This window comes from Narcine bancroftii, chromosome 8 (assembly GCF_036971445.1).
Source record: "Narcine bancroftii isolate sNarBan1 chromosome 8, sNarBan1.hap1, whole genome shotgun sequence".
In the NCBI taxonomy this organism is placed as follows: domain Eukaryota; kingdom Metazoa; phylum Chordata; class Chondrichthyes; order Torpediniformes; family Narcinidae; genus Narcine; species Narcine bancroftii.
Genome location: NC_091476.1, coordinates 158,503,470 through 158,529,925, shown reverse-complemented (window position 1 = coordinate 158,529,925; position 26,456 = coordinate 158,503,470). Strand labels below are relative to the sequence as shown.

Sequence of the window (26,456 nt, the reverse complement as noted above, 5' to 3'; positions counted from 1 at the left end):
GTATAGCTGTCTAAACAGATTATTCTTAATGCTACTTGACACAAGTGGTGGGAAACTGAAATTGAAAATGATTTGGTTATTCAGTGTATACGTGTTTGGGACTTGGCCCATCAAGTGCTGGTCCACAGAAACCACGTAAGCATCAACAAGGACTGAGTATTTTCTCCCTTTTCATATTTTCAATTAAAAAAAAAATGCTGCTCATCAATATATCTATCTTTGAGAGTTCATAATTGACCTGTCATTTTAAATGACAATGAAAGTGCAGTAAATTAAAAATTTCTGAAATAAAATCAGGAAATGCTAGAGCAGGCACCGTCTGTGAAAAGAGAAACCAGAGTTTATGTTTCAGATCTGTGACCCTTTGGCAGAGCTAATAAAGGGTTTCAGACCTTTTCCTCTTTGCAAAGATGCGAAATATTTCAAGCATTTCTTGTTTTTAATTACTGAGCAATCTTGTCTATTCCCATATAGATGCATCCTGATATGGTGAGTTCTTCCAATGTGCTTTTTTTTAAACAAAATGACAGATTTGCAACAGGCTAAGTTTTACTTGGATAGTAATTATTTAATTCATTTCTGAGCATTCAGTACTATTTCAAAAGCTCATTTATGAAATGCCTGTGTGATGTCAGAGTAGATCCGTATTGAACCTGAACACTGACTCTTTTACGAAAATAATGTATATTGGCTTTCTGTTAACAAGGGTCCACAATTTATTGCTGGGGATTTTGGTGTGTTCTGATTTGTTCGATTTCTTGAAAAATCATGAAAATTGTTGAATGATTAACTCGAAAATTTGCTTTTATAATTAAAAAAAAATCCAGTCACAATTTTCACCGTTTTCTATTTATTTTAAAACAACGAGGCACAATAATTGCTGAGAGTTTTCCTTTACTAGAAGCATTTAACGTTTGTTTTTGTGACAAATATTTATTTTAAAACTTCCATGTACTTTTATAGACGAAAGTCGAGATCTCCATCACCTAGGAGGCGATCACCAGCAAGAAGAGAGAGAAAGCGTTCTCCGTCAAGGTCTCCTCGCCGCAGGACTAGAAGTGGGAGTAGAAGTTCATCTCCAGTATCTACAGTTAAGAAACCTGAGCAACTATCCCCTGAGCCAGATCTCTCACTTAAAGAAAGAAAAGAATCTCCTGCACCAGAAGCAACTTCAACGAGGTTAACCATAACTCTTTTTAAGTTTCCCTTACTTCATTGAAGGGCTTACAATATTCTGTCTACTTGGAGAATTCAAACTTAATCTTGGATCCAACATTCAAATTTTTAAATTTAGACATACATCACCATAACAGGCCCTTCCAGCCCATGATTCTGTACATTTTGAAGGTCGGAGGAAACCCATACAGACACAGAAAATATAAAAACTCTTTACAGACAGCGCAAGATTCAAACCTCGGTCGCTGGCGCTGTAATAAAATTACGCTAACTGCGTCAAGTCTTAATTGCTGACCAATTAAGTGTACAATGTAAAGCAAACATTTCAGCCCACAAAACATCACTTTAAACAACTTTTTGGATACTGAAAGATATTTGATAATCTCTTCTTTGTCATGGAATTAATTTTTTAAATTCAGTTTACCATTTTCCGTAAGATTCCATGCACTTAAACTTTTCTGATCAGATAGTCATGTGGCACATTGCTAGATTCCATGTAAACTTCCTTATACTTCATCTCTCTCTCTCTCTCTCTCTCTCTCTCTCTCTCTCTCTCTTCCCCCCCCCCCCACCAATTAATCCTCAATACCTCTTCAGAAAGTTCTTTCTATCCCAGGCCACTCTATAGACAGTTCTCAATATCAGCCAAAAACTGTGTTTCTAACTGTCTTCAGTTTCGTTGAATATGTTTTGCACGTGGGATGAAATACTTCTGGTTTGACTTTTTATCCTTAATGCACCTTGCACAGAGTTTAACCTGATTTTTAATCACTCAGACTTCCTTTAGCTACTTTAACTTGTAAAACTCTTCAACTATGATTTTTGCTTTAAATTTGTCTCCAATTAGTTGAAAACCACATCCATTCTCATTACATGGCTCCTGGGTTATGGAAAACCTGATGGAAATCCAACTACTTTGATAACTAAATGAGCCTGTACAATCCTCAAACTCAAGAGATCCAAAGTATGCTTACATTTTCCTGTCCTTGAACACAAGTTATGCCTAAATTTGAAGTATTGTTCTGATGGAGGTACAGTATTACCCCACTTTACTAAGGTCCTGAGAAACGGTTCATTAACTGAAAATTTGTAAATACTTCAGAGACCATTTTTGTAAAACCAAAAACCCACTATAACTTGTGTAAAAGTGAACTCGGGTTTCGTACAAGCGAATTTTTGTATAACAAGTATTCATAAAGCAGGGTTTACCTAAATACTGAAAAGATTTTTCGTTTGGGTATTGTCTTATCTGTTTTCATTTGCTCTGAAGGTCCTTGAGAAGCAAATTCTTTCAGTAGATGGGTTTGGACTGCATTGCATGGAATGGAGTTGTGGCTCTTACATTTAGACTGCCTTTTCTATCTCATGCCATGTTGACGAACAATCTAGAGTACAAATTCTGTTATCTGGAGACAATTCATAGAAAAATCTGACATTGCAATTTTCTGCTTTTTTTTTTATAGTGATATTCTAAAGGAACTCAAACCCTCAACACCAGAAGTTAAAGAAAATCTATTAGAACAACCTATTAAAAAGGAAAAGGAAAGAAAAGAAAGAAATCGTCATCGCTCCCGTTCACGCTCAAAATCAAAATCTAGGTCCCGTACGCGATCTCGTTCACGGCCAAGGAGACGTCCTCGGTCCCGATCAAGGTAAATTATGTTGCTTTTTTCTCTCTTTTAGTTAATTTTTAAAACTACTTAGTACTTTTTTCATTTATTATTTGAAATTGTGCAATTTCAGGTCCTATTCACCTCGAAGACGGCCTAGTCCACGGCGGAGGTCTCCTCCTCGAAGAAGAAGTCCACCAAGACGTTTGCCGCCACCACCACCTCCTTCCAGACACAGAAGGAGTAGGTCACCTATTAGAAGGTATACCGTTAGTTTTTTTTTGATAGTTAAGAATTAAAAATAATAGTTTGCACTGTGCAGGATCTGGCTTTACTGCCAGTAATCTCCGCTTACTTAGATGGATGGGAGTGCAGAACTTGCTGGTTCTCTGCTCCAATGAGAGAGATACCAATGCTTCATTAGTTGCTGACAAACAATTGGAGTGATCATGATGCGTTTTGCAAGATGAAGTTGTGGGCTGAGCTTGGCCTGGAATTAAAGCTTTTAAAGGTTTTAATTGTCTAATAACATCAACATGATATAAAAGATAATTTTCTTAATTAAAAGCCTGGAAACAATAAACTGAAATCAAGCAATTTACCATTAAAGGGCCACTTCTTTCATTGTGCCTGAACTCCATTCAGATTCTGTTTCTGATTTAACCTTGTGTTGCATATGAGAGTCAATTTCTGAACTCTTGTCATTTATTCTTCAATAAGTGTGTTTGAAGTCTGAGATTTAAATGACTGATTGTTGGCAGTTCATATTTCCCAATATTTATTTATTTAAGTCACTTTATCAGATCAGTGTTTCATGAAACCAATTGTGCTTGTTATATTTACTGCCCAACTGAGATTGCTTATTTTAATTATAAAAATAAAATCACCTCTACTTAGTTGAAAATGATGTTGAAAATATCTAAATTTTAAAAAAACCTGTGCTAATTTTTTTTTTTGGTGTTTATTTTGACCTGTGCTAAAATTTACTACAGTAACCAAATTTAACTGTCAAAAAAACCTCTTTTCTATTTAAATAACCTTTTTCAGTAACTAGTTATTGAAAGAATGACATTGAACCAATTGTAATCTTTTATTTAAATGTTTGTAAAATCTGTGATTTTTGTCATGTTGCTTTGTAGAAATAGTTAAAGTAGAACTGATTTGCTGAAGGTTTTGAATTTTGCAGCCATTAATTCTGTCAAGGGAGTGGGAAAAAGATATTAAAGAAATCCGGAACTTTGAATATTTTTGCTTGAGCAAGACTAATAGTGTAAAGGAAGCAGTGTGAGGCTATAATACTTCTAAGATTAAAGTTCTACAGTTTCTTCACAGTGTAATTGTAGGGCCTGGGATGTGTGTTGAATTTGTGAAGGAAATTTTGGGAGTTGTTTTTTCTCCTTCAGGGAGGTTTTGCATTTCATGTTCCTAAGTAGACCACTTACCACTAATACAGCAGGTCCTTACTTAACATTGTTGTTATGTTCTTGAAAAGTGCTACTTTAAGTGAAATGAAGTTAAATGAAACCAATTTTATATTGCGGTAAAATACTACGCTATCTTATTTTTATCAACGGCGTTATAACGAAAAAACGTAATTCAAGAGCTCGCTATGTAAATTTCTCTTTGCTTTAACAATTTAATTTCATTTGATGGAGTCTTCTTGAAAAGTAACATTATCATCATTGCATTAAATCCATTTGTATTTCTAAACAGCTGTGGGAATTACTTTGATATTTTGCTGCTTTTCAATAGTGGAATAGGGTAGAAGAGGCAAAGAATTAAAAATGTAATTTTACAGTATGTTTCAACTTGATTCTCATAGGCGTCGATCTCCCTCAGTTTCTTCCTCGGGCAGTAGTTCCTCTTCCTCTTCCAGATCAAGGTCACCTCCAAAGAAGACAAAACGCATATCAATCAGCCCTCCCCGAAAAGCTCGCCGATCTTCCCCATCTCCTGCTACCCCTCCAAGAAGACGTCATAGATCGCCTATGGCTGCGACAAGTCCTCCTCATAAAGGGCCACGTATGTCCTCTCCACATGTGAATCGTTCAAGGAAAGCATATACCTCTGTATCTCCTGCTAGGCCTGGTAAGTTTCTTTCATGTAAACAAATACTTTTAACTGTAAAACAGCTTTCATTGGAATATTTCTATGCCTATGATTCCATGAAACCCACTTCTTTGGCAGATGACTTGATCTGATTGGATATGGTTTTTGAAATGCAGTAGTCTATCACGTTAATTGAACAAAATATTTTTCTGTAGCTAATGTGTTCACTGTTGCTAATTGTGCACCATCCTAGAAAACTTTCAACAGTATTATTCTTAAGAGACGATAATCATGGTCATGTGGGTTCTTTTAATATCTTGGGGAAATTTGGTTCGGTCCCTTGCTGGTATCACATTGTTATTCTCACAAAGTTTAGCAGAAAACTGTAAACCTCCTCTGTTAAATGAACAGATTGAGAAAAAATGTGTATCAGTAGATGTTCAGTTTAATCTATTTGCTATCTTAGAGTATTTTCATTAATTTTTTATAGCACCAAAACGGAAAGGTAGCGTGAAGCATGAATCTGTTTCTCCACCTAAACCAAGAAGATCAGAGCCATCAGATTCAGGTTTGTTTTGTCGTACTTTGTACAACTGTTAATATTCTTTTGCAGTGAAGAGTAGAGATTCAAAGTGTTAGCTTCTACCAATGAGTATTAAGCCAAGAAATGCTTTATTTAAGGGGATTTTCTATTTCTGGGGATTAAAGTTCTGATTCTAATGACAACTATTGTCTATTGGATGTTAGAGAATGTAAAATTATTTTTGGGCAGTTTTTGTTTTTAAAAAGAACTACATTCTTATTTGTGCTCCTGGGCATTTAAATCAGTTTTAATTCATTGTCCAGTTTGGTACTTGGCTTTCAAGTCCATGTACAGGTACACGATCCTTTATCCGGATATCTAAAATCCGGAAAGCTCCAAAATCCGGCAAGTGGGACTGGCAGCTGGGGGAGACGGCTGGGCGACTGGGTAGGGGTGTATACGGCAGCATAATTCAGGTGGGCTTTCCAAAATCCATAATTCGAAACACACTGTCCCCCAAGGGTTCTTGATAAAGTATCATGCACCTGTAAAGGCATACCCTGTATAGCACGGTTAATACGTTCTGAGCAAGTTCAGTGCTATGGAAAATTGCACTGTTCAAAGCATTATTACAATGCACTTTAATGTAATACATTCTTTTTATATGTTCCAATCCTATAAAAGGGATTATATAAAACTGATCTTTATTGCCAATAAGTGAACATCATTTATTTAAGAAAATATTTTGTCAGATGTAGGTTTGCATCAAATCGCCCACATGAGATTTTCACCACAGTTGGATCAGTCCCACTGCGGGATAGTGCAGTGGGAACAGCAATAACTTTCAACATAGCCATTTAACTCTCTCTATTCCACAGCAAATTTCTATGGTTCCCATCCATACAAATTGGCATTGTTCAGTGGTGGAAACTTGCTGGTCTGCCACATCAGAGCAGTGTAAAGCAGTGTGCTGTGGGATAGTGGAGGGAGCCCGGGGACAGCAATAACTTTCATTACATCCACTTAACTCTCTCTATTCCACAGCTCAGCACCTAAATTTCAAATATTTTAAACTAGAGTCCTGCAAAGTATTATGAGGTGGTTTAAATAGCAACAACAATAAAGTTAAAACCGTGTTAAATCAAAACCTGTGCTTTTCGAAACCATGTTATTCAGGGTATGCCTCTTTTTCCATTTCTCTGCTGCTCCCCAAGTAATTTTCTGAAGCCTTAGCGAAATCCTTGCTTTCCCAGATTCACTGCTGCTTTGGCTGGTTTTGGAAGTCTTAAATTCATCTAAAACTTGGAAAATAATTAGTGAAATAATATGGTAGAAATTATAAAAATCCCAATGACACAGAATAAAATATTGGAGAAACTTGGTGATGTTTCGGTGGAGGGGGTGCTGAAAGTGGGCAGGTTGCTAGGACCGATGGACTTCATTCACACTGAGGTTTGAAGGAAGTTGCTGCAGAGAAAGTTGACTGATAGGTTAAATTTTTGTAAACTCTGGAAGGAAAACAGCTAATGTGATATTTTCTTTGAAATAAAAAAAGCAGAAGGCAACGATCTTTGGGATAATTAGTTTAATAAATGATTGACAGAATGCTGGAGTCAATAATCAATGCAGAAATAGCTAATCATGTGGGAAACTTGAATATAATTAAATCTAGTCAACGTGGATTTAAGAAAGGTAAATCAAGTTTGACAGATTTGCTCAAACCTATCGATGCTGGGAATATGTTGATGCATTGGAAAAAAAGAGTTGGACTAAATGGATCCTTTTCAGACTGGCAGTCACCAGTGAAGCACCTCTAGAGATCCTGCTTATCTTTTTGTTGCTCTGTTTGCAGCCAATTGTTTTGTTCCTCTCTGCAAACTGGGCACAATTGATCAGCTTGATTGGCCACTTCACAGGGCAGTTAAAGCCCAGTTGCATTGCTGTAAGCCAGAATTTCAACTAAATCAGACATAAAAGAATGAAAGGCATGCTTCCTTGAAGGATGGCAGTGAGGCTGCTCTTTATTTCTGGTGGCTTGGTGAGTTTCTAAAATGTAATGAGCGAATCCTTCTGGCTCGAGTGCTAAACCAAGTGATTTTGTTACTATTTCTTCCAAGTTGAAAGTGCATGTCATTGGTAGAAGCAATAATGACTGGGCTTGGAAAGCAGTTATTAATTTCTTTCATTGTTGCAGAAGATGATAAAGGAGGCAAGGTTGCAGGAGTGGAATCCGTACAACAACGACGCCAATACCGAAAACAGAACCAGCAGACCACTTCTGGTAGGACAAGACAGATTTTGATGTTGATTCATGTGAACATTTTTGAGTATGTTTCCTGACCTACTGGTCTTAAACAAGATTTAAGTGAATTTGTCTAACATTGGATGTGTGCATGCCTAAAAATTGCAGTCACTAAGATATTAATGAAGACCTAGTACTTAAATTTGCCATCAGTGCTTTTCAATCATTCCATTAGAATTGTGGAAAGCAGATCCACAATGATATTTACAATATTATTTTTAATGCAGATTGGTAATTTTCTTTTTTTTTTATAAAGACTTTATTTAAAATTTTTATAACATGAATACAATAAAGAATTACATTTAAAGAAAAATAGAAAAACATTTTTTAAAGGTATGATTACAATATTACATCAGAAAACTACACAACAGATTGGTAATTTTCATTACCTTTGACTTCCTTCATTATGGCAGAGATTTGAAATTCCACTGTAAGCATAGTTTTGAATTATACCATTGGTGTTCCTGGGAAACTTGAAGTAATAATAAAAGCTAAATTGGAGTAATGATGGTGACTGGAATGCTTAGTTTTGATCAGATCAAGTTGTCCAAGTGTTTGACATTAGAAACATAGAAGATAGGAGCAGGAGTAGGTCATTCGACCCTTCGAGCCTGCTCCGCCATTCAACGAGATCATGGCTGATCTTAAAGTTCAGTATCCCGTCCCCGCCTTCTCTCCGTAACCTTTAATACCCTTATACTGAAGAAATATGATCTAAGCTTCAGTAAAGAAATGCTTTCCAGGTTATGAAACGTTTTTAAAATTAGGCACAAAGGTGTCAAGCGATGACATGTAATCCAACATTTTTTTAACAAATGTAAAATTTTACCATCCAGATTGTAAATGTTGCTTCATAATTTTGAAATGGAGAAGACATTGCTTGACTCGGTTTTTATTGAAAAAGCATGAAACCATTGAAAATCACATCAATTTGGGGCAGCAACAATACTGTGGCAGTGCCAGTGGTCAGGACCGGGGTTCGAATCCTGCGCTGTCTGTAAGGAGTTTGTGCATTCTCCCCATGTCTGTATGGGTTTCCCCATGGGCTTCAGTTTCCTCTCCATTCAAAGCGTATCGGGTTTTGTAGGTCATTTGGGTGGCATGGGCTCGTGGGTCAAAAGGCCTGTTACCATGCTCAATGTCGAAATTTAAAATTTAAAAATTAAATAAATTTAAAATAACCAAAGTTGACCTTTGATTAAAATGATAGGCTCAAGATTTTTTAGATTTTATATTTCATTTCAGGACGTTTGTTTTCTCATTCTCAATATTTGGCAAAAATCATTTTTCTGTAAGTAAATAAAGCTACTCAGGGTACATAACATTTTGGTTTTTATAAAGTGCAATTGAAATTGTGATTGGTTCAAAAAGTTGCAGTCTGCTTCAGGATTAATAACTTAATTATTTTCATTTTATTCAGCATAACAAAGCACTGCCAGTTTTTCCCCATGCTTTTATTCCTCTTGCCTTTCATCACTGACCATTATTGACAAAATACGCATTTCCACTTTGGCTTTTATTGACTTTTAATTGGTTGAGTGGGGGAATAAAACATTCAAGTCCTAAAAGTATGCCTTAGTCACTTTTCAATCTTATATAATTTTGAGTGTTGTATAAGCAACAAAACTGATGAATATTTCCCAAAAAATAAAAATTTTCCATTGAATGGTTATGATATCCACCTCACTGACAAAAGACAAAGGAGGAAAAACCCAACACCCAACCCCAACCAACCAATTTTCCCTTGCAACCGCTGTAACCGTGCCTTCCTGTCCCGCATCGGACTTGTCAGTCACAAACAAGCCTGCAGCAGATGTGGACATTACCCCTCCATAAATCTTCGTCCGCGAAGCCAAGCCAAAGAATAGCAAAACAGTAGTAATCATATTTGAGATGAATCAATGCAATCAAACCAGTTTTCAGTGAGATGTGTGTCATTAAAAGTGATATTGCTCACTGACTTCATGATTATTGTATGTTTGAAATTAAATTGAAGTGCTGTACACTTGTTGAATTGATATTGAGTCTTTTCTCCATGTTTATTTTTTTAAAATATAAACATTTATCAACTTTTGTTACGTTCCACTATTGTTTTGATTGATAAATGGGAATCCTATGATCTTTGTTGCACTCATGAGTTTAATTGTGTGACTATTACCTTGCACAGAGTCTGGATCTTCCTCCTCATCTGAAGATGAAGCACCAAAACGTTCAAGTGCAAAGAATGGGGAAGTTCGAAGAAGGCGCCATCGTTCTTTGTCAAGGAGTATGTCTCCTTCCCCTGCAATGCGAAAACGGCACAAGGACTTTTCACCAAGGTGAGATCCAAATAACTTCACTGTTCTCCAACATTTTTGTGACAGAAACTTTTGACTCGGTATTCTGAAAAAGTGAAAAACAATCCTGACCTAAAATCTATTTTTTCTTGGAGGTTTGTGTCTCAACACAATATCCTGTATAATAAATGGTCCTTAAAAATTAATGTGGTGACTTGGCATATGCTGCAATATATAGCATATTGTGGTTTTACTTTAGCTTTTTTTTAAAAAAAAATCTGGCTTAAGCAAATGTATATCTATTAAGATGTCTTTTTTATATTGAAAGAGACTAAAGATTCATTTGAATATCGATCTGTACTATAGCCACAGACTGAATTTTTTCCCTCCCCAAGTCAAGGTAAAAGTCTAATGGAGAGGGAACATGCTTTTGTATAGTTCAGAATGGATGAAAACTCCATGACTGTTCTTTTAACATCCTATATATCTTCTCAGTAACCTTTTGTATGTAAGAGAAGTGTATAAAATGCCTTTTGAACCGCTGATTCTAGCAACCTTGATTAAAGACCACACAAATTCAGCTCCCATCAAAGCATGTAGCAAATTTAACTTCAATGTTTGCATTAAAATAAAATCTGGTATTATGAAAGCGGTGTTTGCCTCCAAAACTAATACCCATTAGAGAAAAAAAACTCTTCCTCATTTGTGTTCATTCCAGATCTACATTAAAAAGCTCCTGAAAGGCATCATTCAGGAAGAGGTTTAGTGTAATCATGGGGGGGGGAAAAATGCATGCAGCCTGACGTTGATAATCGTAGCTCAAATTCTCCATCCCTCCAGTAGCAATGACCTACCAAAGATGTTAACAGTTGTTAAGGAGATGCTGCTCTTAGAGATCTTATAGATCAAGGAATTGAGTTAGTTCTAACAATATAATTGATATCGAAAAGGCTTTGGAATTGTACAGCCGCCCCCCCCCCCCCCCCCCCCCACAGCTAAAGTACTGAAGACATTTTCAAGAATAAAAACACTAGCCCCAAGACATTCATTTACACTGGAGTCACAATGATTCCTATTCCCTTACCTGAAGCTGTTTAATGGAATGCTTTCCTTGCATTTAATTGTGGCTGTATCCTTGCATCTATACCCTTATAATTCTCCCACTCATCACCAAAGCGATGGATGGTGTAATCAACAATATTATCAAGAGTACTTAGTCATAAGATGATTGCACAGTGCTCAATTCCATTTGTAACTCTTCAGAAAGTAGGAGTCTTTGCTTGGATGCAGCAAGTGGGACCTCATTTTTGCCAGAAAAATGTCAGACAATAACCACCTCTAATGAGAGTGTATGACAACATATTCACCTTTGATTATAAACTTTAGATTAGTCCAGCCACTTAAATATTGTGTCTACGAAGTCAGGTCAGAGATTGGGTATCATGCGACAATTGGCTTGCCTGATACCTCTATCTTTTGACGATCTCTAAGGCTCAACTGTGAAGCCTTTCCTGGAGAGTTCAGCTGCAAATGCACCCAAGAAGCTCAATATCCAGCTTAGAACAACCTGCTCAAAAGAAAACTATCCACCAACCTTAGCATTTGCGAGTTCCCCCTCCAAGTTTATAAACATATTGGTTTTCCATCATTGTCATGTAGCAGCATTGTAGGGGCAGATTCAGCAGTAAGATGAGTGATTCATGAAGGTGGCTGAAAATTAACATCTTTAGATCAATTGGAGTTGGGCAACAAGTGGTGGCTTTGATAATGTCTCCAGCATCCTGAATAATGCCTCAGTTCATACTCCCTCAGATTGAACAACTCAGAAGTAGCACAGAATGTATTCTGGGTGAGAGGCTTGAAAAATCACTTAATGCCACTGCTGCTAACCAAGTTAGCCAAGGGCTGACAGCTGGTGAGAGAAGCCAACCATGAACAAACTAGGTTGACCTTGTTCTCATAAACCTATCTGTCTGATGCGCCTTTCTCTGATTATATAAGTCCAAGGGATCTTGCACTTCATGATCTGATTTTCACACTAAAGATACTCTACATATCCTTTTTGTGTGCAGTTGCAATCCCATGCCCAAACTAGCAGCTCAAACCTAAAGTTCTTTGTGATATCTCTGTAAAGTCTATTATATCCCTCATCTTGCCATTGCTATTAAGCCATGATACTGACCCTAGTTCAGTGAAGATCTCAGAAGAAATTCCAGGACAATATCAAGCAGTGACAACCTGGCAAAAACCACAAAAAAATACATTTTCTTTCCATAAAGTGGGGGAAAAAAGTAGTTCTAATTTCTGTTATTTCATTATCAGCAAAGTGATAGCATGGTGGTTAATATTGTTGTTAAGTTCTATTCACCAATGATTTGCTCATTAAAGCCTTGATCTAAACGTGGACAAAATGGTTGAATTTTCGGGATGAAGTGAGAGCAACTGCCTTGATATGGATGCAGAATGTGACATTGATATAAAGGAACAGTAGGAATTGAGGGGTAGATTGCTTGCTGGCTGGAGCTCTCTCTAGCACAGGTTCTCATTATTGGAGACCAATAATCTCAGTCCCTGCAGGAACTCCAATTGATTCATCAATGAAGGTTGCTTGTCACCATGTCCAAGGGCAGTTAGGGATCACTAGCTCATCAGCACCCCTGTACACAGTAGCTCATCAGCATAAATATTCCCTTCCTCCACCAGTAGTCTTTCATAATTTGATTGTCTTTTATGTACTTATGATGCATTAAAGTAACTTGCTCAGTCTAATCCACCAGGATCTAACAAACTTAGTGTTTTCCCCCTTCGAGAATATTTTCCAATTTGGAATGATAAAAGTCACACTTACTTTTAGATGAGTGGAAAAATGCACTTTGAAAGGGAACCTGAGTTCATCTGAACATTGGCAATTTACATTTTCAAGTATCAGGTGATATTACATTCGATGAGTTCCATAAATTGGATTTACTCCTTTGCAAAACTCAAATATTGTAATAAATGGAAAATGCCATGGTGTAAATCCTTCAGGTAGCCAATTTATTAGAAGAACTGAATTGGCACTAAATGTTGTTTAAAAGTCAAGAGTGCAGCAACTAAAATATTTTTGTTGGTCCCACTGTTCTAGTTTATCAGTATTATAGGCTGGATTGGGCATTCCTTTTTTTTTTGGCACAATTCCCTCCCTGGGACCATGGATAATAAATCAGTGCCTGCTGCTCTTTCTGGTTTCTTTTTCCAGCCTATGATCTAGAAAATGGAAGTCTGAGAGATTATGGTACAAATTGTATTGTGATTATAAATTAAATTCTAAATCCACCAGAATAGTACTGTTTGTATAAAATATTGGTTTAAGATACTTCCGTTAGAGGTTAATCTGTGGAAAAACACAGCTTGGTTTTGTTTTCTCTTGCTATCAGGATGCCGCTTGGAAAGAGGTGGCACTTCCCAGTGGCGAAAAGGTTGGTTTTAAAATGAGTTGCTGTCTGATCACTGAAAACATTAGCTTGTTAAGGTTGCTTTAATTAGTAACCCCAACTCGATTACTAATTGGCCAAAATAATTGGATTACTATATATGAGACTAAACAAAAAGAATGTATCAAGTCCAGCTTCACTGGAATGCTAAGCTGTTGCACCAAATCTTTAGTTGAGTGGGAAATTTAGCATACTTAATTGTCAGGATCAATATTTGAAATAGATTTTCAATGAAATTATGCAAATAGAAAACTTCAAACCAAATTTTCAAATGCGATATGGCTTATCGGTTTTTTGGATTCTGCAAATACTTGACAAGTATAAATACAATGGGACCCTCTTGTACCAAATTTGTCAGGTTTAATATTTAAGGTTTAAAAAATACCCCCAAAAAATTGTTGCCCAGGATTGGAAAATGTAATAAGAAACTCCAGAAATTTTTTGAAAGCATTGCATGAATAATTTGGATTAGATATGTGTTATTACATTTGTAAAACCAACAAAGTATATTCAGATCTGGTCCAAGATATCAAGTCATAAAAACAGTAATTATAATGTGCAAGTAATCCTTTGCACGTTTTTGTTCAGAAGACAAGTTATTTTTGAGCATGAGCTAAAATACATTTGTTACCTGTGAGGTTTTCCTCATCCTTGAATATGTTCAATTTCATTCGGAGATGGTGGGGCGGGGGGGGGGGGGAGGGTGGGTGAGAGAGGGATAGAAATAGTTTAGGATGCAGCAGAAAGCATTCTGAAAGAAAAAAAACATGCTGGAAATTTGAAACAAAAATGGAAAATGCCAGAAACATTCAGCAGGATTAATTAAGGGTGGAAATGACTTGTCCTCTGTCATGATTTCAGCATTTTCGGATTTTTGCATGAAAAAGTGGTTGAGTCATCAAATGCGACACACAAAATGTGGTTTTCACTGTATTTGGGATCTCATGGTGATAATCAAATTTTGGTGTGAATGATGCATAACCTTTGAATTATAATTGAATATGTAAAATAACATTGTCAGTAATGTTCTGTTTTCTATGGCCATTGCTCAGTTTCAACATGAATTTTTAAAAAATTTATGGACATTTTGTTTTGATGATCAGTGAAGGAAATTGCATTATTTTAGGTGACAAGTTTAAAAACAAAATTCATCCATTTTTCAGTATAATTACTAAAATTTGTGATCTGTTAGCATTTTGAGTCTGCAAAAGACTTGACTGCACATAGTTTTTAAAATAATCGAGATGTCTTGATTTTCTTGATTAACATGAGAAAAAAATTGCAAAATTCTGCAAGTTCTAATCATTTCAAATTATACCTTTGTGCAATTATCTTCAAAAAGTTTGCACTGTTTACACCTGTTTAAGCCAATGCTCCTTATATTTTTCCATTTGTGAAGACTTTGACTTTTTGAACAGCCATCTGAATTGATTGACATTTTTAAAACTGATTTTACACGTTATGAATGAATAAGGACTTTTCTGCCTAAATGAGGCTAAAAAGAAGCTGATCGTAGCATCTCAAATATCTGGTGATTGAACAGTGAGTCAACCAGGAATTTGTCTTGACATTTCAACTACTGGGCCAAATTGACTATTTCTTATTGTACATAACAGGGCTATTGATACATTCGGATTTGAATCGCACACAAGTCTTTTTACTCCTGTTATGCACATTAACAGCAAAGAGCAAAAATTAAATTGAATTATCATTCCCTAACTTCAAAATATCTGAAGAAGAGCACAGGAACTTGGATTCTATTTGATAATTGAAGTGGACAGAAAATCATTCAGTGGCTGGAGACACAAGGACACTGCAAATAATTGGAATCTGGAGCAAAGTACAATCTGGATTCACTCAGCCAGTTGCCCAGTATCAGTGGCAGAAAAAGAATGGTCGCTGTTTCAAGCATTCCCACCCTCCCCACTCCTTTTCATGCACCACTTCTGGTTCCATCCATTCAGAATGATCCTATATGATTCCTCCTCCCCATTCCCCCAACCCACCACCTTGGTCTATCTGGTCAAATTTGTTCTTCAGCTTTTCCCTGACAGCTTCCATTTTATTATAATTATTTCTCAACAAGCCTTTGTCACAACTTATTATGCCCCCCAACCCCCCCCCCCCCCAAAACCATTTCCAATTGCACCTTATATGGCTTATTTTTTCTGCCTGACACCTTTTTTCTCTTGCCTCTCTCCCTTTGGCACCTACCAATAATCTGCCTCCATCTCCCATCTATGCGTCTTTCTTCATTCCTCCCTACTTCGATCAATTCCCTCTTGGCATAAGTTCATCTCCCTGCCTCTCCTCATTGTGCATGTTCTCTTCATTCTACACCAGTGGTTCTCAACCTTTTTCTTTCCACTCACATAACAATTTAAGTAATCCCTATGCCATCGGTGCTCTGTAATTAGTAGGGATTGCTTAAGGTGGTATGTGAGTGGGAAGGGAAGGTTGAGAATCACTGCTCTAGAATCAATTGTTACTGAAATATTTTGCTTGACAAAAATTGTCATTGGCCCATTTCCTTGGAGTTATGAAACCGAGCACATAACGAGTCCATTAGGTATGATTAAAACAGTGGTTTTCAAACTTTTTCTTTCCACCCACTTATCACCTTGCGGAATCCCTTACTAATCACAGAGCACCGATGGCATAGGGAATACTTAGAGGTATGTGAGTGGAAAGAAAAATGTTGAGAACCACTGATCTACAGTCTGGATGAAGGATCCCAACCTGAAACTTCAACAATTCTTTTTTTCTCTCTCTCTGATCCTGTTCAACTCGCTGAGTTCGTCCAGCAGATTGTTGTTTGCTCATTTAATGGCTAACTGTATAAGAGAAAATAGAAGTCATTTTCAAAAAGTTATTCTTGCCAGAATATATTTCTAAGGAACCTGATTCACTTGCCTTGGTCAAAACAGTTTTTTTTTAAATGGGATTTAATGGGACAGTGAGGGATCTACAGCTTTATAATATGTGATGCAACCATGTTAAATTTTCACATGCTGATTTGTGATGTACAGGAGGAGGAGAAGTCCATCACCACCGCCCAGGCGCCGTCGAAGTCCATCTCCTCCGAGAAGGCGCAGATCACCATCTCCGCTAAGACGCAGGTGAGTAAATATTGCTGTCCTTTTCCATTATTTGGGTAATATGAAGAAGGCCGAGAATAAGTTGGTGTTAAAATCAGCAAATTTTATTCTTGTTCCAATAGGCATAGATATTCTGTATGTTTCTTGCAATGTTGTTGACAGCAATCAAACTTCAATTTACTCATGAAAAAAGTTGTATAAAAACTTGTAACGTAACTGAAACAGCCACAGCTGTGTTTAAATCATGCAGTTTTGGCATTGGGATCCCTTTTCTAGAAAGTACCTCAAATAATTTCTCTTGGTGTGGGAATGTTCTATCTTGTTGACTCGGGCTTTTTAAAAAAAAATGGTTGAAATTATGACATTATAGTATTGTAACTGGGTTTGTAAGGTACCAGAACGGTACAGGACCTCCCAGGCCTTTCACACTGTGATCCAAATTCCTGGGAATTTGCCCTTCCTGACAATTTAGGAAGAGTCCCAGCCCCTCCCAACTGATGATGCATTACGCACTCACAGGAGTAAGAGTAAGTACCCCACCCCCAACCCACATTGCCCGTCGGTCTCTCGGCCGCGCCCCCCCCCCCCCCCCCCCCCCCCCATCCAAGCTCTTAAAGGTCGCTTCGGTCACACAATGCGGGATAAATGGTTGACTTCATTTCACATGACACCTAATGCAGCTGGAACTACTCTGGGAAATACATTTGTGTGAGGGATTATGGTTAACGAGGGCGGCCATTCATCCCGCATTGCGCTGTTGTCATGTCAGGCCGAAGTGCCTTGCTGTTCTCTGGCGGTAATTTAATCACCTATGTGACGCAGCACACAAGTGCTGATGTCATGAGGCTTCCCTGCTTGACCATTTGGCTCTTCACACTGCAGAGAGAGGTGGTCTGTGAAAATTACCCAGGGCTGTAGCCCTACCAACGAGGTAGGACCATGGACCCATTTAAAATTCCCAGGCCGATCTTGTAGCACCACAGGTTCACTGGAATTCTCCATTTTACAATGCGATGTGAAAAGGCCTATTGTGTCCTGTAGACATTGAATTTTTGCTGTATATTATGTGAATCTCCAGTTCATAACCACAGTGACATATGGAAACATTTTGCAACACAATAGGATTCATTAATTCATTGAATGTATATTTTCCATTGCAGATGACAAAGAAAGGGGATACAGTATTTACAACTGAATATTTCTTCTATTGTGTGATTAGAGACTTTAAATCTCATGGTGTTTTGATCAATTGTTTCCAACTTGGAAAATGTCTTGCTGCACTTGTTATAATGGTACTCAAAAATAAGGGATCTATCTAGCTTTTAATTGCACAGAAATAGCAATATTTCTAAAAGTTCAAAATACTTTGGAGAAGTATTGTTTTGATTTGAGAGTAAATTTTAGAACGTTTGAGTGGCTCCTTTTTCTGATGGCTTCCTCTTCTGCAACTCACTTTCCTCAATGTATTTACCTTCTCTATTTTTCTTCCTTTTCTATGTGTTTGGCTTGGAGTTTTTAACTTTGCGAGGGAAATTGATTAAATAGTCAGGTGTGGAGCTGCCAAGAAAGACACAGCTACCACATTGGATGTCGTTAATGACTGTTTTATTCAAATTCAGCGTGCACCCTTTTAAGGGCAACGTGAGCTCAGTCACCGTGTGGGTGGTGACATCATAATCGCTACCCCAGACATGTGCTGGGCAGGAGACTTGAGGCAGGAATAAGCCTGATAGCACCATCTTCCCATGGCTGCCCTGCCTCTTGGCGTTGCACACGGGGCCGGTTCACCATGAGAGAGTGTGCTGTCACTCAACCCCCCCCCCCAAGAACTGGCTATGCTTGGGCAGGCGGCCCCGGCGTTTGGGCATGACTGTTTGCACCGGCTGTGATAGGTCCAAGTGCACCACCTTTAAATGGTCCACGGTGAAAAGTTCATTTTTTCCCCCCTATGTCTAAAGTGAAAGTCCTGCCAGACTGCGGAGGACCTTGTACGGGCCCTCGTTCGGGCGTTGCAAAAGTGGCATATGTGGGCCACGCCGAGCAAACATGAATTCCCCTGAGTCCGGCTCTTTGGGTTGATGTGTCGGCTGGGCGCCATGATGCAAGGGAGGCGGGGGGGCTAGTGAGGAGAGCTTCTTACAGAAATCCGTCAACAGGTTCGCGTGCTTGGACGTGGCGTTGGGCCCTGGGCCAAAGAACTCACTGGGCAGCAAGAGTGGCGCGCCGTATGCCAGTTCTGCAGAAGATGCCTTGGGTGCTGCTTTGATGCCGAGGAGGACCCAGCAGTTCGTCTACCCAGACTGGGACGGTGAGGCAAGCCATGAGGGTGGATTTCAGATGACGATGAAATCTCTCCACCAAACCATTTGCTTGCACGTGGTAGGCTGTGGTGTGGTGGAGTTTAACCTCTATGAGATTCGCCACCTCTGTTACTGGTGATGTGCGCCGGAACACCAAACCTGGCAATCCAATGGCTGATTAAGTTCCTGGCACATGTCTCTGCGGAAGCCTCTTTGATGGGAATGGCCTCCAGCCATCTTCTGGTTTGGTCGACTATTGTGAGAAGGTAGCGCGCCTCTCTGGACACCAGCAGGGGGTTTACGACATCAACGTGGATGTGCTGAAATCTCTGCAGCGCCGGGTTGAATTGCTGGATTGGGGCCTGGATATGTCGGTGGAACTTGGAGGCCAGGCACTTTGTGCAGTTCCTCGCCATCTCAGCCACCTCCTTTTTGAGCCCGTGCCACACAAACCACTCTGCCACTATTTGCACCAATGTCTTCACCGAGGGGTGGGCTAGGTCATGAAATAAGTTGAAAGCCTTCAACCTCCATTGCAGTGGGACTACCAGGCATGGTGAGCTGGTGAAGACGTCGCAGAACATTGTGTCCAGGCTGTTGGGCAACTGAATGTCCTGGAGCTCAAGGCCAGAGATGGCGGACTGGAGAGCCTGCGTCTGGGCCTGTGCCATTTGTGTGTAGTCGAAATTGGGGGGGGGGGGGGGGGGACCATTGATCGCCAGACAAGAGAGCACATCTGCCATTACGTTGTCTTTACCTGCCCTGTGCCAGATGTTGGTGGTGAACTCTGACATGTAGGAGAGGTGTCATTGCTGATGAGCCGACCACGGATGTTTGGCAATCGCGAGTGCCTGCGTGAGGGGCTTGTGGTCCAGAAAGTATCGAAAGTGCCAGGTGGCCAGGTACAGTGCCAGGAGCTCGCAGTCAAAAGCGCTGCACTTGAGCTCTGATGGGCGCAGCTGTTTGCTAAAGAAGGCCAGCGGGCGCCACTGTCCGTTGAGCCATTATTCGAGTATGCCCCCTACCATCGTGGCTGAGGCATCCACCGGGAGAGCTGTGGGTGCACCAATAGAGTTGCAGCAAAAGCAGCTTCTGCCTCCTCTGACCAGGCCAGGACTTGCGATCAATGTGAACAACGGTCACATGATGCGGGCAGCACCGGGCATGAACCGATGATTAAAAATTCACCACCCCCACGAACTCCTGCAGGCCCTTGAGGGTGGTTTGCTTGGGGAACTGTTGGATGGCTGTGACCTTCTCTGGCACCGGGGCAGTCCCTGCTGCCAAGATGGTGTGCCCTAGGAACTGCAGCGTCTGCTTGCCAAACTGGCACTTGGCCACCATGAGGCCGAACTCCGGCATTTGGGCAAACAGGTTATGGAGGTGGACCTTGTGCTCTTTGCGGTTGTGGCTGGCGATATCATCCAGATAGGTAAACACAAAGTCCAAGTCCCTACCTACTGCGTCCATGAGGCGCTGAAAAGTCTGGGCCGCGTTCTTGAGCACAAAGGGCATACGAAGGAATTCAAAGAGGCCAAAGTGGGTGGTGATCACCGTCTTGCTGATGTCCCCGGGGTGGACCGGGATCTGATGATAGCTCCCTACCAGATCGACCTTCGAGAAGACTTGCGCGCCATGGAGATTGGCCGAGAAGTCTTGAATGTGGGGAACCAGGTACCTGTCCGGTGTGGTCGCGTCATTCAAAAGCCAGTAATCCCCACAGGGTCTCCAGCCCCCAGAGGATTTGAGGACCATGTGGAGGGGGGATGTCCAGGCGCGGTCTGAGCAACGGACGGTCCCCAACTACTGCATTCGGGAAAACTCCTCCTTTGCCAGCTACAGCTTCTTGGGCAGAAATTGTCTGGGCTTGGTGTGCAGCGGGGGGCCCTGTGTGGAGATATGGTGGTATACCCCATGCTGGGGTAAGGTGGCGCTGAGTTGTGGTTGTAGGATGGCGGGGAACTCATGTAGTACGCTCGAATACTTGTTCCTGGAAGTGGCGATGGCAGCGATCTTGGGCTTGCAGGCATCCATGGCGTCCAGGTGCACCAAATGGAAAGTGCGAGCGTTGACCAGCCTCTTGCCCTTCATATCGACCAACATGCCATGTGCCCTCAGGAAGTCAGCCCCCAACAACATGGTACCCATTGAGACTAACACTAACTTCCAGCGGAATTTCTCTTTCCCGATCTTGATCTGCATCCTGCAGGTACCGAAGGTCTTCATGGCGCAACAGTTGGCTGCCCGTAGGTTGGGACCACGAGATCGGGTCTTGAGGGTGGTGGAGGGCAGGATGCTCAGCTCCTGTGTCCACCAGGAAACGCCGGCCGGTGGGACTTGTCAATAACGCGAAGGAGGCTGTTCACGTGGCCAGCCGTCGCAGTCATCAACGGCGTCTGGCCGGGTAGTTTCCTTGGTAGTTACACGGTTGTTGGCACTTAGGAGCTTGCGCTCCCCAACGCTGATGGTAAAGGCACCAGGTGGGATGGTGCTCCTCCGGAATGTGCTTGGGGGAGTGTTGCGGCTGGCTGGATCCTGGTCATGTAATCTGAATGAGGGCTGCTTCATTCTCCCTCTTGGTGTGCCAGAGGGTGTCCGCTCAGGCGTGGATCCGTGAAGTCCTCATCCGCCAGGAGTAATTGGATGTCCTCGGGCATCTGCTTGAGGAAGATCTGACGGAATAGGAAACAAGGTTTGTGATCCAGCGCCAGCATCTCGTCCATGGTGTGCGGTCCCCAAGCCCGTCCAGGTGCAGGAGTCTGGAGGCACGCTGCTGAGGGGAGAGCCTGAAAGTGCCTAGGAGCTGGTTCTTGGGGGCAGGATATTTACCCTCAGCCGGTGGGTTGTGTATTAGATCGTCCACCCTGACTGTCGTTTCTTTGTCCAGCACACTCACGACGTGGTAGAACATCGTGGCATCTGCTGAAATGTTCCTCAGTCAAAACTGTGCCATCTCCTGCCCGAACCACATACACGGGCGATGGGTCCAGAAGGGGGGCAAGTTTGATGGCAACGGCGTTGATCTTGGCCGGATCCATGTTCTTGAGACCAGAGAGGCATCTGGGCTCCTCGGGGTCACCAATGTGGAGCTGGCTGCAGCCAAGAAAGACACAGCCACCATGTTGAATGTCGTTAACAATGGTTTTATTCAAATTCAGCACGCACCCCTTTTAAGGGCAGATTGCATGGTGACATCATATTCACTGCCCCAGGTGCGCACTGGGCAGGAGACTTGAGGCAGGGAGAAGCCCTGACGGCGCCATCTTCCCATGGCTGCCCCGCCACGTGGCGTTGCACGCGGGGCAGCTTCGCCATGAGAGAGTGCGCCGCCACACAGGATCGTTTTAATCAAAATTTCAACCTGCTTTGCCCTGACATTGTTTATGCGTCTGTTGTCATCCCTGAGATTTGTTATCAAGTATTGGAACTGTGTTTTCATTTGAACTTTAAACTCCTTGATAAGTCAGCTATTTATATCTCTAATACAGGTACACAATCTTTTATTCGGAACCCTTGGGGTCAGTGCATTCCGAATTTCGAATTTTTCCAGATTTCAGAACAAAAGCAAGCTGTCCCAGATTGAAGCCCACCCAAGTCGCGCTGCCATATCTCTCCCCCACGCTTGCCCGAGTTGCGCTGGTGTCTCTTACTCCACCCGCCTGAGTCGCGCTGGTGTCTCCACCCTCACCCACCCGAGTCACACTGCCGTCTCTTTCCCCCTTGCCCACCCGAGTCGCGCTGCCGCCTCCCCCATCTGCCAACCCGAGTCATGCTGCCGCCTCTCCCCATCCGCCCACCCGAGTCGAGCTGCCGCCTTCCCTCCCCACCCCGCCTCGTCCAACCTAGTCGTGCTGCTGTCTCTCTCTCCTTCCACTGTACCAGCACCAGGAAAAAAATGCTGGTTTTTCGAGCTTTCCAGATTTTAGATATCCAGATAAAGAATTGCGTACCTGTACAGTAAAACCCCAGTATCCAGCACTGATGGGGTTGGTAAATGCCAGAAAAATGAATTTTCTGGTGGCATGGATTCGCAAATTAATGGCGAGGCGCACCAATTTTAAACCGGTGTTTTTAACCTATTTATTTTCCTCTTTTTTTGCGAGTTGCTTGAATTCCGGATAACAGGAATTTTACTGTATTATTATTTATTTATTTATTCATATGACCATGTATTCCTATTTTCATGAACTTGAAATAGGTGTTTTAAAAAGCTGATTTAAAAAAAAAATAAGATTAATTATAACCACATGAACTTCGCCTGCTGCAACCACGGCAGTTTTATAAACAATTACAAATTTGATTTTGTCTTTGCTTATAGGTCGCCATCTCCACCTCCTCGTAGACGTTCAGCCTCACCTAGGCGCTATTCTCCTCCAATTCAGAGGAGGTATACACCATCACCACCACCTAGGAGGCGAGCATCTCCGTCACCAGCACCAAAGCGCCGTAGTTCTCCCTCGCCTGCTTCTCGGCGTAGGAGAGGTTCACCACCAAGCAGATCCAACAGAGACGTTCGCTCGCCGCCATCACACAAACGCCATTCGCCATCTCCACGTCCCAGGCCAATGCATGGATCCATTAGTCCACCACCAGCGCGACGAGTATCAATGTCACCACCACCAGCACCACAGCGACGCCATATGTCACCATCCCCTAGTAATAGGCCAATCCGGCGAGTTTCACGGACCCCAGAACCTAAGAAACCTAAAAAGTAAGAGTTATTAATTAGTACAAAGTTTACATTTTGAAAGATTTTGAAGTTTATTTTACTGTTATAATTTTCCTTAAATTTTCATTAGTAGAAGTACATTCTACTAATGACTGTTTTTCCTGTCTTGTTTGCAAGAGTTTGTTACTTTTAATTTCCTAATAAGAATTTGGAAGAAAAATAGGATTATTTATTTTCTTTATTTTATTCCCTCAAAGGATTGTTACTTCATCTCCCCTCCAATTCCATTTATTTCATCTTCATTTTGTTATTAAGTATAATAATTAGAGCATTTAACTCATGTTACCTTGTAGCATTATTTGAGGTTTTCAAATGCCAGAAATATTGTTGTGGAAAATATTTCATAGATTCTATAAATTCCTTAATTTGTGAATTTCTCAGGATCTCGCCAAATCTGCAAGTTGTGCGAAGGGCTACATCATCCAGATCCGTATCTCGATCCCCTGAGCCTGCTCCCAAAAAAAAGCCGGTGGCTTCAGTCTCCAGATCGCAATCTGCTAGTAGGTCACCAACACCTGTTCTTCCACCACCACCCGTTAAAAAGCCAAAGAGTGCTTCAGTTAGTCCATCTCCTATCAAGGTAATAGTGTTAAATTTTAGTATTCTGCTGCTTAATTTTTTATATCTCAATTTTGTTTTGTTCATTTTCCAAATATTGAAACAAAGTAAATAATCACAATCTGGGCTTGCAAGTGCGTAATATTTATTGTCTACTTAAGGAACTATTTTTTGAGCTATGATTCACATGAAAACAAAAATGTTACTTCTGACACCTGCCACTTACTTATACAACTATTCTCTTTAAAGTGATAATTGATATTTTTTGGTTTAGACATGTATCACTTTTTGAGAGAGTCAGGAGTTGTTGACATTCATTTAATTTTTTAATTATAAGTAACCCTCATTAAAGTTTCTTTAGTAACCATCTTTAATTTCTTTATGCCATTGATTATGTAGCTGAGCAATTAATTGTTAGAACTCTTCCACCAAAGGTGCTATAAAGCACAAAATAAAGTGAGATGACTGAGTTCTGTCCTGCTGTTAAGAATATATATGAAGATGTAGACGTTATTGCTTCATTTTGTTTCGAAAGTTGATTTCTTACTGTTAGAACATCGAGATGCTGAAAATATAAATGTTGCATTTTTGTATGTGCTATACAGAAGCTGCTTTTCTTTTCAATATTTGTTGTTGGAATAATAAATTATCAGTTGTCTAAAATAAATTTTGTAAGTGCAGAAGTTTTGCCATGAGGTAATGTTGCCTTTTGTCTTCAAGATCTCTGACCAAGAAACTGGAGGAAAGAAGAAAAAGAAGAAGAAAGACAAAAAACACAAGAAGGACAAAAAACATAAAAAACACAAGAAGCATAAGAAAGAAAAGGCTGCAGTGGCTGCAGCGGTAGAAGAAAAAATTGAACCAGTGGAAGCTCCTGCAAAGTCACCTCAGCCAGAAGCTTCAGAACCCACAAAAGTAAGCTAGTGTCTAAAGATTGGTGAAAAACATTTTTTTTAAAGAAATAAAACTGCATGTTTTCTGTCCATAATTGTTGTAGCTGTGGTGTGCATTTTAGAAATGGTTAACTTTTTATGGGTTTCACTCATTTTCAGCTTTACTGTTGCCTGATTACAGTTCTGTGGTGGCCAGTGGGTTGATGATCATTGATGCTTTTATATAATGATTATGGGTGGCAGCAATGGCAGGTTAAGATTTGTGAAATTGCAAAACCTGATTTGTAAGTCTGATGGGCAAAGAGGAACTTTAAGCTCTTGGTAAGAAGTGACTGATTTCATTTTTTTGGGAAGATATCTTTTGTACCTTATCTTCAGTTTTCAATGTGAATCTGATACCTAATCCTATAATTGCCCTTTTTGTCTCAATCCCATGTAGTCTCTTTTGCCTCCCTAATTGCTAAACGTTTAATATTGATGAGATGGAAAGATGCTGTCCCTCCTACTTATAATCAGTGGCTATTCGATGGCATGCCTAACTTTGGGGGAAAAAAAATCAGAATTCCTTCTTTTGTAGTGGATTTCAATTTTCTAAGTTTATGGGGTCCTTTTATCAATTATTTTCATAATTTAGAAGATCATTTAGATATTGCTTTGTGAGTTTGTGGTCTCTTTTAATGGTAGTGAAATTATGTACTTACCAGATAACTTCAGAAGGGAAGGGGTTAGAATTTGTAGTAAAGTTTAATACTTTAAAAAAAAATTTCATTTAACCATATGTTGTAATTGTTTAAGTGTTTACTATTTTTTTTTCTGTTTGACTGTTAGGATATTGAGTTTATATATAATAGTTTTATTTTTCTTACATAACTTTTTTTCTGTATATTCCTTTTCATATATTACCTTTGATTAATGGCTTTTATTGTACTATTTCTGTAAAATCCAATAAAAATATTGAAAAAGAAGCGACAGTGATTTTTTTTGGGTGTGAATGACCTATTTGAACTTCATTTTGTAAATATTTTATGAAGTAAGGATAGTCTTTCATTGAAGAAATACATTTATAGAAGTACAGTAAACCACCTGGTATCCTTCACTAAGGAGATTGGTAGATGCCAGACATGCGAATTTTCAGGTTGCTTGAGATTAAATGTAAACATTTTAAAATTTAGACATGCAACATTGTTATAGTCCATTTTGGACCACAAGTCCATGCTGCCCAATTTGCATTCAATTAACCTACACCCTTGATAAGTTTCAAATGGTGGGAGGAAGCCTTTGCCCCAGGGAAAACCCACGCAGACCCAGGGAGAACAAACAAACTCCTTACAGACAGCGCTGGATTCTAAGCCCGGTCCCGATCACTGGTGCTGCAAAGACATTGTGCTAACTACTACACCAACCATGCTGTGCCCTAGTGAACTAATGGCAAGGTGCGCCAACTTTAAATAGGCATTTATTTTCCATGA

The 26,456-nt window shown here is 40.2% G+C and overlaps 1 protein-coding gene across 4 annotated transcripts in view; it reads left to right on the top strand.

Annotated features, from left to right (window-relative positions):
* The window catches only part of srrm1 (serine/arginine repetitive matrix 1), a 58,930-nt gene that overhangs the window by 30,695 nt on the left and 1,779 nt on the right, over positions 1-26,456 (top strand). For 2 of the 4 annotated variants that reach the window (XM_069895627.1, XM_069895630.1), the window contains 12 exons: positions 964-1,179; positions 2,640-2,828; positions 2,920-3,048; positions 4,609-4,874; positions 5,326-5,403; positions 7,553-7,639; positions 9,828-9,978; positions 13,353-13,394; positions 16,439-16,528; positions 23,126-23,518; positions 23,918-24,116; positions 24,815-25,009. In XM_069895627.1, the coding sequence (XP_069751728.1) occupies positions 964-1,179; positions 2,640-2,828; positions 2,920-3,048; positions 4,609-4,874; positions 5,326-5,403; positions 7,553-7,639; positions 9,828-9,978; positions 13,353-13,394; positions 16,439-16,528; positions 23,126-23,518; positions 23,918-24,116; positions 24,815-25,009 (2,035 nt within the window). The remainder of the gene's footprint in view (positions 1-963; positions 1,180-2,639; positions 2,829-2,919; positions 3,049-4,608; positions 4,875-5,325; positions 5,404-7,552; positions 7,640-9,827; positions 9,979-13,352; positions 13,395-16,438; positions 16,529-23,125; positions 23,519-23,917; positions 24,117-24,814; positions 25,010-26,456) is intronic. The other 2 variants (XM_069895628.1, XM_069895629.1) reach the window with 2 other exon arrangements.